The sequence below is a fragment of the Giraffa tippelskirchi genome, chromosome 11, assembly GCF_054371585.1.
Source record: "Giraffa tippelskirchi isolate mGirTip1 chromosome 11, T2T-mGirTip1v1.2.pri, whole genome shotgun sequence".
In the NCBI taxonomy this organism is placed as follows: domain Eukaryota; kingdom Metazoa; phylum Chordata; class Mammalia; order Artiodactyla; family Giraffidae; genus Giraffa; species Giraffa tippelskirchi.
The window spans coordinates 56,442,915-56,460,533 of NC_137285.1; the positions used below are offsets into that span (position 1 = coordinate 56,442,915).

The window sequence follows — 17,619 nt, forward strand, 5'->3', positions numbered from 1 at the left end:
CGAAGCAACCTGAGGGTCCATCAGCAGATGAATGGATAAAGATGTGGTATATATATGCAACAGAATATTACTCAATTATAAAAAAGAATGAAATAAAACCATTTGCAGCAACATGAATGGACCTAGAGATTATCGTATGAGGTAAAGTTAGTCAGAGAAAGACAAATATCACATGATATCACTTATATGTGGAATTTAAAATATGATACAAATGAACTTATTTACAAAACAGAAACAGACTCACAGACCTAGAAAACAAACTTATGGTTACCAAAGGGGAAGAGGGTGAAAGGATAAAATAGGAGTTTCAGATTAGCAGATACAAACTACTATATATAAAATAAACAACAAAGTCCTACTATATATCACAGGGAACTATATTCAATATCCTGTAACAAACCATAATGGAAAAGAATATGAAAAAGCATATCTATATATCTCTCTATATGTATATCTGAATAACTTTGCTATATATCAGATACTACCACAATGTTGTAAATATATATCTAGTTGTATATATATAGGTCATTTGACTGTTGTTGTTGTTCTAAAAATAATCGTTCAACTCTCCCCTCAGGTTTTATGGTATTGTTGCTGTTTACTCTCTAAGTTGTGTCTAATTCTTTGGGACCCCATAAACTGCAGCAAGCTAGGCTTCCCTGTCCTTCACTATCTCACCGATTTTGCTCAAGCTCATGTCCATTGAGTCCATGATGCCATGCAACTATCTCATACTCTGTCACCCCCTTCTCCTCCTGCCCTCGATCTTTCCCAGCACCAGGGTTTTTCCAGTAAGTCAGCTCTTCCCATCAGGTTGACCAAGTATTGGAATTCAGCATCAGTCCTTCCAATGAATTTTCAGGGTTGATTTTCTTTAAGACTAACTGGTTTGATCTCTGCAGTCCAAGGGACTCTCAAGCGTCTTCTTCAGCACCACAGTTTGAAATCATCAGTTCTTCAGTGCTCAGCTTTCTTTATGGTCCAACTCTTACATCTGTATGTGACTACTGGAAAAACTACAGCTTTGACTATATGGACCTTTGTCAACAAAGTGATGTCTCTGCTTTTTAATACACTGTCTAGCTTTGTCATAGTTTTACTTCCAACAAGCAAGTGTCTTTTAATTTTGCATTGGTTTTGGAGCCAAAGAAAATGAAGTCTGTCACCGTTTCCATTTTTTCCCCATCTATTTGCCATAAAGTGATGGGGTCAGATGCCATGATCTTAGTTTTTTGAATGTTGAATTTTAAGCCAGCTTTTTCTCTCTCCTCTTTCACCTTCATGAAAAGGTATACAATATAGATGAAAAATTCAAATCATGGAGTGGAAAATAAAATGTTCCAGATGAGACCCCAGTTTAACAGGTGAAAAGTATTTTAAGATGACCACAGGTTTCCAGAAGTTTCAAAAATAACTATAAAGACTATCAGTAACCAACGGTGAAGACCAATACTTGTTTTGTGACATAGTTAGTGCTCAATATAATAGGTTATAAAAGAAAAGATTTTTTCCTGAAGTTTCATCTCTTTGGTTATATTAGAACACAATGTCATTTTGTAGAAATTATTTTATAAGCATGTTAAGGGATGCATTTATTTAACTGTTTAGGCTTAGGCTAGGTCTGCTGCTACAAGGCAAGACAAATCATCCAATTGTTTCCTACTGATTCTAAATAGGGTTCACAGCAGACTCAAGCAGTTAAATAATCAAAATGAGCTGGGCAAAAGGGTACAGAGTTAGTGTGTGCCAAACAGACATTAAATTGAATCCTTACCTATCTCTTTTTTGTGTGTTCGAACATCTGCTTGTTTCCAGCGATTATTTGGGAAATAAAAGTTTCAGGGGTAGCTAGGTTGATCATCTACAGGAGGTTATCAACCTTCATTTGAGGGGACCACAACACTCACAGGTTCCTTGCTTTACTCACGGCTGGCACTGCTTTCCTGGAGTACATGTCCATACCCTCCTTATAAACATGTCCGTCCCAGCCATTCATACAGTGAAGACTGCAGTGCATTTAATTTATTTTGTTCAGCACCTTACACTTCATTGGTGTTGGTGTTTTGATATTTAATTAATTATTTATTTAATATTTAATGATTATTATATTGGCAATGGTAATTACATAATGAAGATCCACTTTCAATGCATTAGGCATTCTAATTGCCTTTGGAATAATAATTTTGCCTTTTAAAACACGACCAGTTGTATGTATTTACAACTGAAATACAGACAGGAACAAATCAGAATTTGACACAATCTGTATTTACTACTAGGCTTCCCTGGTGGCTTAGCAGTAAAGAATCTGCCTGCCGACGTAGGAAAGGCAGGTTTGATCCCTGGGTTGGGAAGATCCCCTGGAGAAGGAAATGGCAACCCTGTCAAGCATTCTTGTCTGGGATATCCCATGGACAGAGGAGGCTAAAGTCCATGGGGTTGCAAGAGGGTAGGACACAACTGGACTAAACAACAATAACAATGATATTTACTACTACTATTACGACTACATAGTTAATGCTATGTATTAGTGCTACATAGTTAATACTACTACTACAAAATTATTTAAAAGCTATATCTTGGATATAAGGTAACATACCAAAAACAAAGGCCATAACTTTGATAACTTTTCTTATTCTTACTCTATCTTGGCTGAAATATAACGCAGTGGTTAAATGGACTACACAATGATCACAATATGATGAGTGAATGCCATATCATATATTTTCCATGGAAAAATTTGTATCACAGGCTGTTCATGTATATTTTTGTTCAATTTTTCTGTTTTAAATGAAACATTGGGAATATTGTTTTTGCAATCTGATCGTTTATCCAGATGCGCTCAAAGGAGAGATGGATGTCTTAATGGAAGAAGCATAAAATGGAAACTTTCCTCAAAGAAGAGATCTGGAAAGGTTACAGTGAGCCACAGTCACTGGAGCGTACTGTCTATGTGCTCTCTGCTTTTTTAACCCGTGAGAGGTGACCTGATTTTCCCCTCTCATTCAAGGTCATCACCAAACTTCCAGAAAATCAAAAAGTAAAATAATATGGAGGAGGAACAGACAAAGAAGAGTTTAGGTACAAGTTTAAAAATACCACCTTGGTTTAAAATAACTTATGATGAAAGGGTCACTTAAGAAGGGCACTGCTTTAAATTTAAGCAAGCAGTAATGGAAAGCGACAGACCTCAAACAATTTAAGTCTTTCACAGTTGAGTGAATTCACAGTGACAGCAAGACAAGGATGTGCAAACTTACCTCTGCAGGACCTTGGCCGTTGCTTCATAGGCTCTCCCCAGGCTGAGATCATCATCCAGGTCTGTAGAGATTTTGCCGTAAGTGTTGAGGACCTATGGGGAAAGAGCAATACGTATTAAACATATAACATGACCAGATTCACTGATGTTTCATTTCAAAACAGAAAAGATCCAAATTAATATTTGTTCTTCATGTCACCATAAAATTTTTTTATTAAAAATTCATGTTGTTTCGGTTTATTTTTATCTATTGTATTACTCGTTTCATGGTGATCTCTTTGAGCCTTGACAGTGAAGTCTTACTTTTGTAAAAATAATTCTTTTCCTGCACAATTCAAAATCATCCAATTGATATAAGTTAGGTGTGAATAAATAACTGAATGGGTTACAACATTATTTGAAAATATAGGACTATTATCTTGGGTAATATAAGGCAGATTACAATAGTCTACTAGGGTAGGTTAAATATCACTTCTCTTCCTATAAAAAGCATGAATTTAGGTGCCAGGAAATTTTTAAATCTATCATTTTATTAGAGGCATATCTCAGTTTGTACACGTGTTCAGAATACACTAAAAATATTGCTTACAAATGTACTTCATTACCAACAATCTCTTCAATAATCAAAAGATTATGGCTGCCACAGCCAAACATATGATCTTAATTTAATGCTGACATCTGTGTGGTGTAATTTTCCTTTTTATTCTATTTCCCTTTCAAGGGCTAGAAGAAGGAAAATAAAATTCCTTCTTCCTCCTTCATTCTTACTTGACCCAACCTATTACACACATGAAGACACAGGAAATCTCCAAAGACCTCTATGGAAATCCTTTTTGCACATTTTCTAAGAAAGAATTAGCAAAAGTCATTTGACAGCATTGAGAAAGAGTCAGCATGAAGGAAGATGGACATGCAGGACGTGTCCTCAGCCTGAGTTAGGCATCTTAGAAAGTTTGCATGTTAGAGACAGTGTTGATATTCATCTTTACTTTCTTAAAGTTAATATTTAGGAAATACTTTTAGTGAGGCCATGGTGACACCTCCTAATTTGTGTGTGTGTCTGTGTGTGGTTTACTAGTGACTGTTTGACATAATACTGATATTAAAACTTACGGATACATCTTGACCCGGTGTTGTAATTCCTGTTAAACCTGCAAAGTTCAACAATTCGACTCTTATTCTTAAGCCTCTTAGTAAGTCTTGTACGAACCTGAGGATTTTCTTCCACTTTGTCCTGCGCAAATGACAGCACTTAGACTAAGTCTGATACGGCATGACATAGAGCTTTCTTAGTTAGAGGACAGCATCTCTGACTTTTGTGAATTTACAGGAGACTTTATTAAATCCAAACATCAAAATATTTAGGAAGAGAGTATCTAGTGTCTCTTTGGGTCTATACATGTTTTATATGACATTCTGGAAATTTAAAGATCAAATATTACTATATTTTTGTGTCAAAGATAATTTATTCAGTAAATATTGTTATTGGGTGCCAGCGCTGTGATAGACCCTGCATGCTTGTGAGCCAAGTTGCTTCAGTCGGGTCCGACTCTTTGCGACCCCATGAACTATTATATACAGCCTGCCAGGCTCCTCTGTCCATGGAATTCTCCAGGCAAGAATACTGGAGTATGGTTGTCATGCCCTCCTCCAGGGGAATCTTCCTGACCCAGAGATCGAACTTGGGTCTCCTGCAGCTACTGTGCTGCTGGTGGATTCTTTACCACTGAGCCACTGGGGAAACCCCCTGTTAGACCCTGGAAAACCTTACAGAGAAGAGAGCATGCTTACAGATCTTCAAGGCGTTTACAGTCTAGTGGTACAGAGGTTTGCACTAATGCAGCTGTGTGAATTAGTAATGACTGAAGACAAGTTTCTCCGGGGCTTCAACTGCTTATCCTGCATCATGATCCTATGTCTCTGGTCACCGTGAACCCGGAAGCAGTAATGTAACATCTGGAAGTACCCAGCATTATCTTAGGACTGTGCCTCCTTTGACCATGGTTAGGAGGGTAGGTGCCCAAGAAATCATAGGTAAACACTTCAGTATTGATGGCTCCTCTCCCACACAAGTATGCAGCACTCCCAGGGAGCAGCCGGGGCAAATACCAGCTCAGTCTGGGCTTCTAGTTTTGACCTTGGACTTGATTTTACAGAAGCTTCCTGATGGAACATGATGGGGTTGGCTGGAATGAACACTCACCTTAGAGTAGGAAGACTGGGATACAGGATGTACTTCTGCCACACCCAGCACATCGGCCCAAGAAACCCCCCCGAGAAGCTTTCCTCAGAAGCAAAAATGAAAACCTCCCTCTGAGAGGTGTGAGATAACACAGAGAGCTATTTGACTTGGGATGAGAATTTTCTGGGACTCTGTTAACCAGCCATCAGTGAAGAGCTCCTGGAGAACCCCCTCCTCAGAGTAAAGACAACACATTCTATTGGTGACTTGAGTTCATCACTCAGCTTAAACACTTTACCTAAAAATAGGAAATATACAGGCCGCAGGAAAAATATAGTTCATTACTGGCTCAAAGGGGAACACACACACACACACATATATATAATATACATATATATGGTATGTGGAAAAATAACATAACATTATAAATCGTGTAGAAAATAACTGTTGGTGGGAATGTAAATTGGTGCAGTTACTATGGAAAACAGTAGGGAGGTTCCCTAAAAAACTAAAAGTAGAGCTACCATATGATCTAGCAATCCCACTCCTGGGCATATCTCCAGAAAAGACAAAATCTCTAATTTAAAACGATGCATGCACCCCAGTGTTTACTGCAGCGCTGTTTACAACAGCCAAGACACAGAAGCACCTGAATGTTCATCAACAGATGAATGGATAAATAAGATGTGGTATATTTACACAGAGGAATACTACTGAGCCATACAAAATGAATCAATGCCATTTGCAGCAACATGGATGGACCTAGAGATTAACATACTAAGTGAAGTAAGTCAGACAGAGACAAATATTATAGGATATCACTTATATGTGGAATCCAAAAAATAATACAAAAGTATCTATGTACAAAATAGAAACAGACTCACAGACATAGAAAACAAACTGTTAATTATCAAAGAGGAAAGGGAGAGATAAATTAGGAGTACAGGATTAACAGATGCATACTACTATACATAAAATAGGTAAGCCACAAAGGTTTACTTTGGGGACACTGTTCAATATCTTGTATTAACTTATAATGGAAAATAATCTGAAAAAAAAAAAAAACTGATTCACTTTGCTGTATATCTGAAACTAACAACATATTGTAAATCAATTATTTTTCAATTCAAAAAAATGAATATTAAATACCTCAAAAAAACTCAAATTGTGTAGAAAATAAAGATATGTTATATTGACCTTACAGTAAGTTCTATTACCTGCTTTTTAATTAAGGTATAATTTGCAAATTAATGAATATCGATCAGCTTAAATCACTAGACAAATAGTGGAATCTTCTTTACAAAGAATACTTTAAGTGAGGAAATACAGTGTGGAAATCAGAAGGATCCATTGCATTTAACTGAACATCCCTGTGGCATGTAATTTGTTGGAAACAAATCTGTGTCTGGAAGGTTAAATTCTGTCATCATAAATCAAAGAGAAGAGATGAGGAAAAAGAATATCAGGTGCAAAGTATTTTGATGCATTCAAAACTCATTGTTGTGGTGGTCATTTAGTCGCTAAGTCTAGGGGAAGGAAAAATTCATAGTTTCTGTCTTTTCTACTTTCTAGGCAGCTCAATGCATTTGGGGAAAATGCCACATCAAAGATGGTGCAGTTGGCTGCCTGGTTTCCCATCATTCCAAGCTTTCAAGATTTTATGCTTAGGGAAAGGAGGGGAAATACTTTTCTGTCTCCTTCTGGCATGGCATAGAACATGAACAACTCAAACTAATACAGAGCAGTGACGTGAAGTTTAAAATGGGCTTCTGTACTCTGGCTGGTGACCCAAACTGCCACTGTTTCTGTAAGAAAATAATCCATGGAAAATAACATCTAAAATAAGTTACGGCATCTAGCCCATTTGAGATGGAAATTTTGCAGCTTTTCAAAAATTTCAGTAAACACCACTTCTTTTATTTCACATTTTTGGTATCTTTTTCTATGTACATTTCTTTCTCCACTTACTACCTTCCCCCCACTACTCTCTTCCTTAGTTAATTCAATACTTGAAACCAGTTGGGACTTTTACTCTGAGGGCATCGACCAGGCTTTGGAACGGCCTTATGGGAAATTAATCAAATTTCCCTCTGGGTGCTCAAATTTTCTTCAAATACCATAGACTCAAGTCAGACAGGTTTACTACTGAGCTAAGTGACATGTGTCAACTGACTTAGTATCTGTGAGTTTGCTTCCTCGGGTGTAAAATTGAAATGAATAAAGTCTACCTTGAAAAGATGTTATAAGGTTCTACTACTAAGGATTTGAATGAAGCAACTGCTTAGTTTTCCCAAGTCTTATCTAACTGAGTGGTTCTCAAATGGGGGTTATTTGCCTCATAGGGGATATCTGGCAATGTCTGGACATGTTTTAGGCTGTCATAACTGGGAGAAGCCAGGGATGCAGCCCAACAGCCTATAATTCACATGATATACCCCCTTCTCCCATGACAAAGAAGTGACCAGTTCCAAATGTAAATAGCACTGCCACTGAGAAATTCTCGTCTAGTCTTTGTTTGAACAATTTTCCTGATGGGAGACTATCCTCTTGTGAGACTAGGCACTGAATCATTGGAGAGTTATGATTAAAAAAATTGTTAAGTTGAATCAAAATCTATGACTCTGCCTGCTAGCCAAGGCTGTGTTTTGTGGGACAAGATAAGTCCATTCCTCTTTCATGTGATGGTTCTTCCAATACCTGAAAGAGCTAGTTTTCCTCCTCAAAGCCTCCGAACTCACAGAGGCATCCAGAACACTCCGAAACAAGTGAGGATGAAACCCCAACAGTTTTGCTCAACAGTTTTGTTCAACATTTGAACATTTTATTTCAAATTCTGTCTACAAGTCTAAGAGTTCTAGAAGAGTTTAAATAAACACAACTGCACCAAAATACATCTATAAAACCACAACAGGGATCCATCGGACCTGTCTATAAATAAGAAGTTATGAGCCCACTGCCTGGGGTGCATTTTTTAAAATCTTTTTCTTCCCTGCCCACCATAAAAAGGCAGCAGAGCTAACATTCTGTTATACAGCCCTACACAAAACCCAAATTGTGCCTCTTCATAACAAAGGTGCAGCACTGAGCTCAACACTGTGCATCACTTTGAGGAGAAGAAGGAAATGATACAGATTTATTTTTGTGCAATAAGAGATATAGAAATAAAAAAATCAAGTTTGCCATCTCGAGCTTGAAATCATTGTCAAATCTTATTGGAAATACATTTATTCTGATTTCTGATAATCTTACCCCCTTTAGCCATTTCACAGTTGGTGAGCAGAAAGGATGTTTCTGCCTCATTTACAGCGTCTGAACATGATTCAGACAATCAACTGCAACATTAGTTAAAGAAATCAGTGGCTAATGATTTCTGACAAGCGCTGCAGTAACAGGCTGAGGACCAGACTGGGCAGCAATGGCATTGAGAGCATTTTACCAGGGACAGCAATAGGCGATGGGAGACGATGATAAAAATGGGGGTAAACAGAACTGCTTCCCCATCACTTAAAGGCTCTTCCACACTTTCTGCAAAAGTACAGTATCTGACATGCAGTAAATACAGTAATCTTTTGCTCCAAATATGTTATATTGAATGAACACTGAGGACAATCAAGTGTGCAGCTCTGTAAACAATAACACACAAAAGTAGTTAAACATTTTGCATTCTGCTGAAACTATATCCTTAAGTTAGGAGTAGTCTAGCCTTACTATTTATATTGATCATGTGGACTGTGTGTTCTTTCTCCCTGAAATGCATTACTCATCATCTGAACTGTTACACACCAACTGTTTACATCACCTGACACAGAAAGTGAAGGCTGATGGCCCAGTGCAGAAAGAACTCAGCTTTAAAAGACATGAGTTCTTGCTTCTCTTAGGCCTTGAGCTCAGAGTGTGACCTTGGACAGGTCACTTGGTTATCTTGAGCTTCAGTTTCCAAGTCTGAAAGATAAAGGGGTAGGATCAAATGATCTAGAATTCTCTGTTCCAAAAATATGATTTTGATTTTAGACTATATTGATATATTAAGTAGTTGAAGATATGTCCTAATTATTTTCAGTCGTTTATCTTTGGCTTCAAAATCCCTGATGAATTTATTTTATGTTTAATTTTTTTAAAACAAGAGAAACAAAATGATAAGTCATTTCATTCACTTGAAATTTTATTTTCAGCCTTCCTCCCTTATTTGAAAAATATTGAATATTCTTAATGAACTGCTTTTAAAAAAATATCCCTACCATGGAGTAGGTGATAACAAGAAAGGCTAAGTCTACAAAGCTTTTGGTTTATATTAAATAGTGATTTTTACATATACAATGATCAGTGCTGTTCAAAGATAGCAAACTTTTTTACATCTTGAAATACTTAAAAATTGGATGAAAATTCATGGTTATCCTTAAATTCATAAAGTGAATTAGAATTGCTGGTTAATCTCTCACATACTAGGAGTTTACACTGTATTTTCAAAAGCTATAAGGGTAGAAATAAATCTCAAAAATTTCCAAGAATTTTCTTTCACTAAAAGCTCTCTCTATATACATTCAATATACAGATGACCCTCAAATTCCAAAATAATGAAACAGAATTCCACTTACAAACAAAAGTTTCCTCAGTAGTAAATTGGAACATATTACTTAAAGAATTTTTATTTGAATTCTCAATGATTATCTTCTATGTGGTAAATCAGAAAGCATGGAAACATTTATCTTGTACAGCTCAATGATGATGTGAGTTATATTTATAGCTCCTTGAAAAGAAAATTTCCCTGCCCTTTACTTCCTGCTTGGGAAATCCACAGGAGGTTTTGCTGTATATTTTGTAGAAGGCCCTTGACCAAAGGCACCACTAAGGTGGCCAGACATGAAAAGTTCTATTCAGTGGAAGAATAGAGTGATCAGTTAGCTCAGTCATGTCCTCTTAGGAAATTCAGACACACCACACAGTGGGTAATGGCAGAAGTGAGAAGGTGCTCAAAGACCACCAAGAGTGTGGTCAAGTCATGTCAACAGAGTGGGTCAGCCTGACGACTACTGCTAGGGAGGTAATAAGGAAACTGAGCCCCTCTTCTCCCAGGACTCCTCCAGTTCCCGAGAGTCTTTCAGTTTGTGAAGCCAACTGTCCACTGACCCCAGGGACTCACGGGCTATGATCTCCCTCGTGGCCTCTGGAATCTTTACAATCAATGACTGCCAGAGGTCATCTGCATGAGCCTCTTTCCTGCACCCAAAGGAAAAATCTGAGAAGTACTGGGAGGTAAAAGAGTTCTGTGGAACTAAAGTGGCAAGTAAATAACTTCAAGCCTTCTTCCCCTTCCATGTTTATCAGTGAGAAACAAGACAGGCGGATTCTCTCTACAGCGAGAGTTGATGCAGGTTATATAAAATGATTAGAGATTTCACTGTCAGAAAAGATTTGAGGGGAAAATTTTGCATATTTTTTAAACTAAAAAAGTCTCTAGTTCCACTCATTGGAAAAGATCCTGATGCTGGTGAAGACTGAAGGCAAAAGGAGAAGAGGGTGGCAGAGGATGAGATGGTTGGAGAGCATCACCTATTCAATGGACATGAACTTGGGCAAACTCCAGGAGATGGTGAGGTATAGGGAGGCCTGGCGTTTTGCAGTCCGTGGGGTCACACAGAGTTGGAGGACTGAGCACACACACACAATTGTTGAGTGAATGTGGTTGAGTTATGGAAGGTACTGGTAATACAGTACTTGCAGGAGCATTATGACAACAATGTTTATAGGAGGATGAAAAGGGAGTGTGAAGAATGATTGTGTTATGCTTATGATAACATTACCAGTCATTTCAGTTCTCTGTTATTTATGGAGACTAAAGAGGGTGGTGGCAAACAGAATCAAATGAAGAACCCATCAAATTTAATTTGGCTAAACACGTACTGTCACTTTGCCCATGCAGAAATGGCAACATGTATGTCTTACTGGAATGTGCAGGACTCTGGAAACCTCCTTCAAGCCACAAAGACCTCCTGCTGTCAGGAATCAACTTAGATCTCTCCATCTCCACGCCCCTTTGCCTGCACTGCTCTTTCTTATTTCATGCACGACTCTTCTGGTGGGCATACACACACATACACACACACACACATGCAACAAACACACACACTCTACTTTGTGCCATTTCACCGCTGAGTAAAGCACCATATGTATCTACTTAATAATGTTTTTCTCTCTCTCCAATTATATCACAGGTGCCACAAGATCAGGAATCATATCTGTTTTTCTCTCTGTTGTACCCTTAGCTCCTAGTCTTATGATAATGTAGAAATGAAGAGACGCAGGTTTGATCCCTGGGTCAGGAAGATCCCTTGGAGGAGGAAATGGCAACCCACTTCAGTATTCTTGCCTGAGAAATCCCATGGACAGAGGAGTCTAGTGGGCTACAGTCCATGGGGTCGCACAGAGTCGGACACAACTGAGCACACACACAATTGTTGAATGAATGTGATAGAGTTTTGGAAGGTCCTGGTAGTACAGTATCTGCAGGAGCATTAATGTGGACATAATGAGCTGTTGTATTATATAATATAATATATAAATATTTACTTGGCTCAAAGGAAATAAGCTCATATATTAAGTACTATATAATATTAATATATTACATATAATATATGTCAGAGCTTAATATATATCAATTATATTATATAATGTTTCACCTTATAACTCACTCAATAAGGAAAAAATACAGCACTTTAAAACTATGGTAAATAGAAAGCATGTGAACATTTTTAGTTAACAGCCATCCTGGAGAGTTCAAGTATCATAATAGCAAACAAGTCAGACTCCTAAAGGAAGATTCAAATGACATTTTTTTTTTTTTGCTGTGCCACGTGGCTTGTGGGATTTTAGTTCCCCAACCAGGGATTAAACCTGGGGCTGCAGCAGTGAAAGCTACAAGTCCTAACCATTGGAATACCAGGGAAGTCCCTATATGACATTTTAAAATGACATAAGAATTCCCCTATCTAAATGTGTGCCTATTTCATCCGGTCACATTTCTAAATAAACAACTTTCCTTCCTTATGAGCCCAAGTGGAATTTAGTGAGGAGGCAGATTAGAGGCTGAAATTATGTTCGATTCGTCATGGTATCTTGAGGAATCATTCTTCCTGCCTGTAGAAGGACTATAGATCATTTTTTTCCTCTCTTTTAATCTAGACAGCTACAGTTTCTGCTCTACAAGCAACAAGTCGGAGAGCTGAGCAGTGAAAAGCCACTAGCTCAGTGACACACCAAGCTCCTCCGCTTCCCCTGAAACGGCCACTTACCAGCCTCCCTCCATTGGACCATTTTGCACAAAACGGTTTCTGGTTCCACAGGGAAGGCTCATGGAGGGTTCTATACTAGCAAGTGACGACCTGGAATGTTTTAATAAACACTGATCCTGTGACAATTTCTGTATTTCTGCATGAACCAATTACCACTGGGAGATTCGTCTTTCCCGTAGCGGAAAAACCATCATCTATTCATAATCCCTCTTACTAGATTTTTTCCTCATTTAAGGCTGGATTCAATAAAATTTCATTCTGGTTCCCCCTTCTCAGAAATCCATAAAAGGCTTGAGAAAACATTTTGAGCATATTGTCTCTGTACAATTTGATATCCTTTCCACCACAGGCCATTACTCTGGTAAACTCAGTAAACCCTAATTTAGATCCACAATGTAATGCTTTCCTATCTGGCTGCGTGAACACGTTTCTTGAAAATAAAACATGGTAGGAAAGTCTTCCTCTGAAGGCTTGCACACAGAGGAAGCTTCATCTATTTCCCTTTCACCGTGATAGAAGAGACGAGAAAACAATTTATGAGTCATTTCCATTCTGACAGATGTGACAATGATGGGAAATGCGATGCCTGCCAAGAGCTTTTATCAACTAGGTTATAACGACGAGTAATAAGTGTAAATAATAAATGGCTGGAATCTGAGGGGAAACGGTGGCAATATGAAACGATGTTTGGTCCTTCGGATGGGGGCTCTGTGACTCTTGGAATTCCCTGCCTTCCCAGTAGAGTTTTGGCCTGACAATAAACAACAGTTTAGTACTTTATCTAATCCTAGCCAGGAGGTGAGTTCAACAGCAAGCTTTTGCAGATGTTCACATCCAATAATCTATCCATAATTGATGAAACAGGGAGGTCAGATGTAATGGCTGCTGCTATTCCAGCAACAAATAAATGGTTATTGACAAAACAAGCCAGCGTGGTGCACAGTGCGTAGCAGTGACAGGCGGGTGGCAAGGCTGAGCGGAGGCCGGGAGGACAATTCAGATTTCTTGGCGGGCGAGCCGAGTAGCAGGAGGGCCACACTGACCCACAAACAGATGCGCGTGCACGCGCACACACACACACACACACAAAAGAAAAAGAAGAAGGAGAGGACAGTTGGAGGCAGAGAAGAAAAGGTTAAGTGAGCCTAGGGCAAGGCTGGGGCCCCAGGTGAGTACAAATGTGTGTGGTTCAGAAGTGCCTTTGAATGCGTGTGCTGTGGCCCAGCTGTCTGGCTGCTCTCATCACCAGTGAGTCTTTGCTCGCATTGCTGGCTGTCCCTCTGTGCTGCCTGCATGACTCGACCACCAAAGTGGATGCATGGGACACCTTGGTGCCCAAACCCTCCCTCTGAGGGATATTCACTGGTATTCCATTTAACACGGCAGATGCCATTTTTTCCTATATATTAAAAAAAATCTAGGAAAATCATGTATGCAATTTTAATATTTTCAGATAAGCCAACAAGGCATAATTGTGCAGCTGCCCAGTTTCTCAAGACTGAGACTAATCCTGAAATACATTCTGCTTAAAACCAAATTTAGTGCTAAGGACTGTGAGTGGAAGGCAAAGTTTTCTTTAATAGTAAAAAGACAAACACGACACTCAAGTCACCTCAACCTAGGCAGAGAGTATAAGAAATGCATTCATCGAGTATACTTTTATTGACTGAATAAAATTCAAGATATTTAAACATAAATAAACAGCTGAAATCTTACATTTCTACTCCAGTGCTAAAAAATAATGTTTTTTACACAGTTTTCTATGTAATATAAGATGAAGAATGGTACAATGAAATGGTACTTATTACTGCTATAGGTAGCCATAAAGAGGCTTGGGACTGAGCTGTTTTAAATATTAATATTCTGAAAATCACTTAAATCAATTTAACACTCTTCAGTGCTTTATTTAGAAGTGTGATTTATTTTATACTCGGCAACTAATGCCTTTGATCAGCCCTGAAATAACATATGAGCTGAAAACAAAAAGGCAAAACAAACTGATGCTAACATTCTTATAGTAAGTTTTAGGCTTTATAGGCTAAACTAGAAAGTTACCATTATATTGGGCATTTTCAAATTACTTATCAATACCTAGAAACAGAGAATTATAGAGCCCAAAAGATCATTTCTGTAATAATGTTCTAGTGACTCCACTTCCTGAGCTCTGCTATCTGCCCTGCTGGGGTCTCCCTAGTAGGTCAACTTCGACCTACCCCAGACCCTGGAACCATTCCTGCCCACAGTCTTCCAGGGCAGAAGCTTGGTATCAGATTGGTTTGCCGCAAATTATACTTTGATTTCAAACTTTATTAAAAGTGACCGGGTTCTTGCCATGTGCCTTGAAACCAAGTCCCCAGCAACTGTCCCAGCCTTTGGAGCTGCATCCCTGTCTTCTTACCTGAGTCTCTGTCTTGGTACCTGGTTGGGTCCCTACTTGCTGTGAGTCTGGAGACCTTCCTTACCACCATCAGCATGCTCCCATCAGAAGTTCCACTCCTGAACCCCAGTCCCTGTGACCTGGTGCTTGTCACTTGCCAATGGCAGTCACCACCATTAATTGACTTTAATTGACTTCCTGAGTGGTGCTAGTGGTAAAGAACTCGCCTGTCAATGCAGGAGACATAAGAGATACAGGTTCCATCCCTGGGTCAGGAAGATCCCCTGGAGAAGGGAATGGCAACCCACTCCAGTATTCTTGCCTGGAGAATTCCATGGACAGAGGAGCCTGGCGCGCTATAGTCCATGGGGTCACACAGAGCTGGACACGACTGAAGAGATGTAGTACGCACGCAGCATTAATTAAGCAAAAACTACGTGTGTGCCGTATTTTACAGTTGTGATATATCTGATCTTCACACAGCCCTCTAAGACAAACAGTAATATTCCCATTGCACAAATGAGAAATAGGAAGCGCAGAGACGTTAACTCGCTCTAGTATACACAGTGCTAGAGTAGGAAGAGAAGAAGGGATTTGAACTGGGTTTATTGGACTTAAATTCCTGCCTGTTTTCTTCTTAAGCACTGATACGTCTGCTGCCGGGTAACCCTGAGTATGGTCGTGCTGACCTAGACCTCACAGCTTACTGCCTCCTGGCACCTTTCCCACAAGATACTCTCCACTCACCCACAGGGGTACCCACTACTCAGTATCCAATATTCTAGATGTTAACCTCATGCTTGCCTGGTTACAGCTTTGTCTATTACCAGATGCTATTTTTCACTACATGGCTAATGATAGTACTTGGCACTAATTAATCCTCTTTCTTTTTTTCCTTTTCGTTTTTTGGAGTGCACTACATGGCTTGCAGGATCTTAGTTTCCTGATCAGAGATTGAACCCGGCCCTCTACAGTGGAAGCACAGAGTCCTAACCACTAGACCATCAGAGAATTCTTACCACTGAGTATTTCCTGTGTCTTTCCTCTGCCTGAGTGACCCCCTTTTCACCCAGACACAAAGCACATCACATTACAATGGCCCACAAAGCCTTCCGTGATCCCACCTTTACCTGTCTGACTTTAGCTCTTTTTCCTCTGCTCCCCTTTTGCTTCTCCTCAGCCTAACTGGCCCCAGGCCTCTGGGGCATATCGCTGCCTTGAGGATTTGACCCTGACCATCACCCTTGCTTGGAATGTCCTTTCCTCACCTGCATGACTGACTCTCTCACTTGCTTCCAGTCTTCTGGCCAATGTCAACCTCTCAACAAGGCCTCTGATCATCTATTTAAAATTCCTCCCACCTACCACTTGCTATGGCACGCCTGAATTATTCCTTTGTATTTTTTTTTTTATTCCTCTACGGTTTATGATGGTCTAACGAACTATCAATTGTTCATTTTATTTCATGTTCCTTGTCTTTCTCCACTGGGATGGAAGCTCCGTGAGGACAAAGATCTTTGTTTGGCTGTTGATGTATTTCAAGTACCTGGAGCAGGATTTGGCAATAGGTGCTCCGAAACGATTTGTAGGGTGAATATGTCATAAACTTCTCTTTAGACTACACATATTAACCAATTTACTCTCCCCAATACCCACAGGTAGGCATTATTGTTATTATTATTATTATTACCATTACTACTTCTTTTTTTAAAGATGAGGAAACTGAAGCACAAAGAGGTGAAGCCACTGGGCCAAGATCATACAAATGGTAAGTGATCAAGGAAACACAGTGGACCCAGGTCACCTGATTTCAGAGGCAGTGCTGTTACCGGCCCTCTCCCCACTTCAGCACCACAAGGCTGCCTGACAGCGCCACCGTGCAGACTGGGCTCCAAGTTCTAGTTCCTTTTGGGACCACCTGTCCTGGTGTCAACCAACATTATAACAGTAACATCCTACAACAATGTCACTAAGGAAACTGAACAAGGCTTAATGACTGGCCCAAGGCCAAAGCGCTTGTTAACAGAACCACAGCTAGAACTCAGGAAGTCTGATTCCCAGAGTTTGGTGGTCTTTCTGGTGCATTCAGAACTGATTTTTAAGATCAGAGTGACTGTTTGGGCAGTACTTTTCCATTCCTACACAATCTATTACAAAAAAACAATTAAAAAGTCATTTTCGCTTTGCAAACTTGTGACAATTATTAATGAATATTTACGTAACATTTTAAAGGGAAAATGTTTATTTTGGTAATATCCATGATATTACAACATATAAAATGAACATCATAAACACTCACTCTGCTGTAAGCTAATATAAGCTCATAGGGAAAATGAATATGTTTAATTAAATTTAGGGAAAAGGAATAGTTAAATCATTTGCAGTACAACAATAAGGACCAATAAACCATTAACTTCTTACTATTCCATTGGAATTGTCAGCTACATGCTATATTAATAAATATCTTCTTCATTTTACAAAGTGAGATGTTGAAAGATTTGTCAATGATCTGCTA

General features: G+C 39.1%; 1 protein-coding gene across 6 annotated transcripts in view; it reads right to left on the minus strand.

Moving 5' to 3' along the window:
- Positions 1–17,619, minus strand: part of TTC29 (tetratricopeptide repeat domain 29) — a 245,195-nt gene that overhangs the window by 120,671 nt on the left and 106,905 nt on the right. For all 6 annotated transcript variants that reach the window (XM_081544279.1, XM_081544278.1, XM_081544277.1 and 3 more), the window contains exon 9: positions 3,258–3,349. In XM_081544279.1, the coding sequence (XP_081400405.1) occupies positions 3,258–3,349 (92 nt within the window). The remainder of the gene's footprint in view (positions 1–3,257; positions 3,350–17,619) is intronic.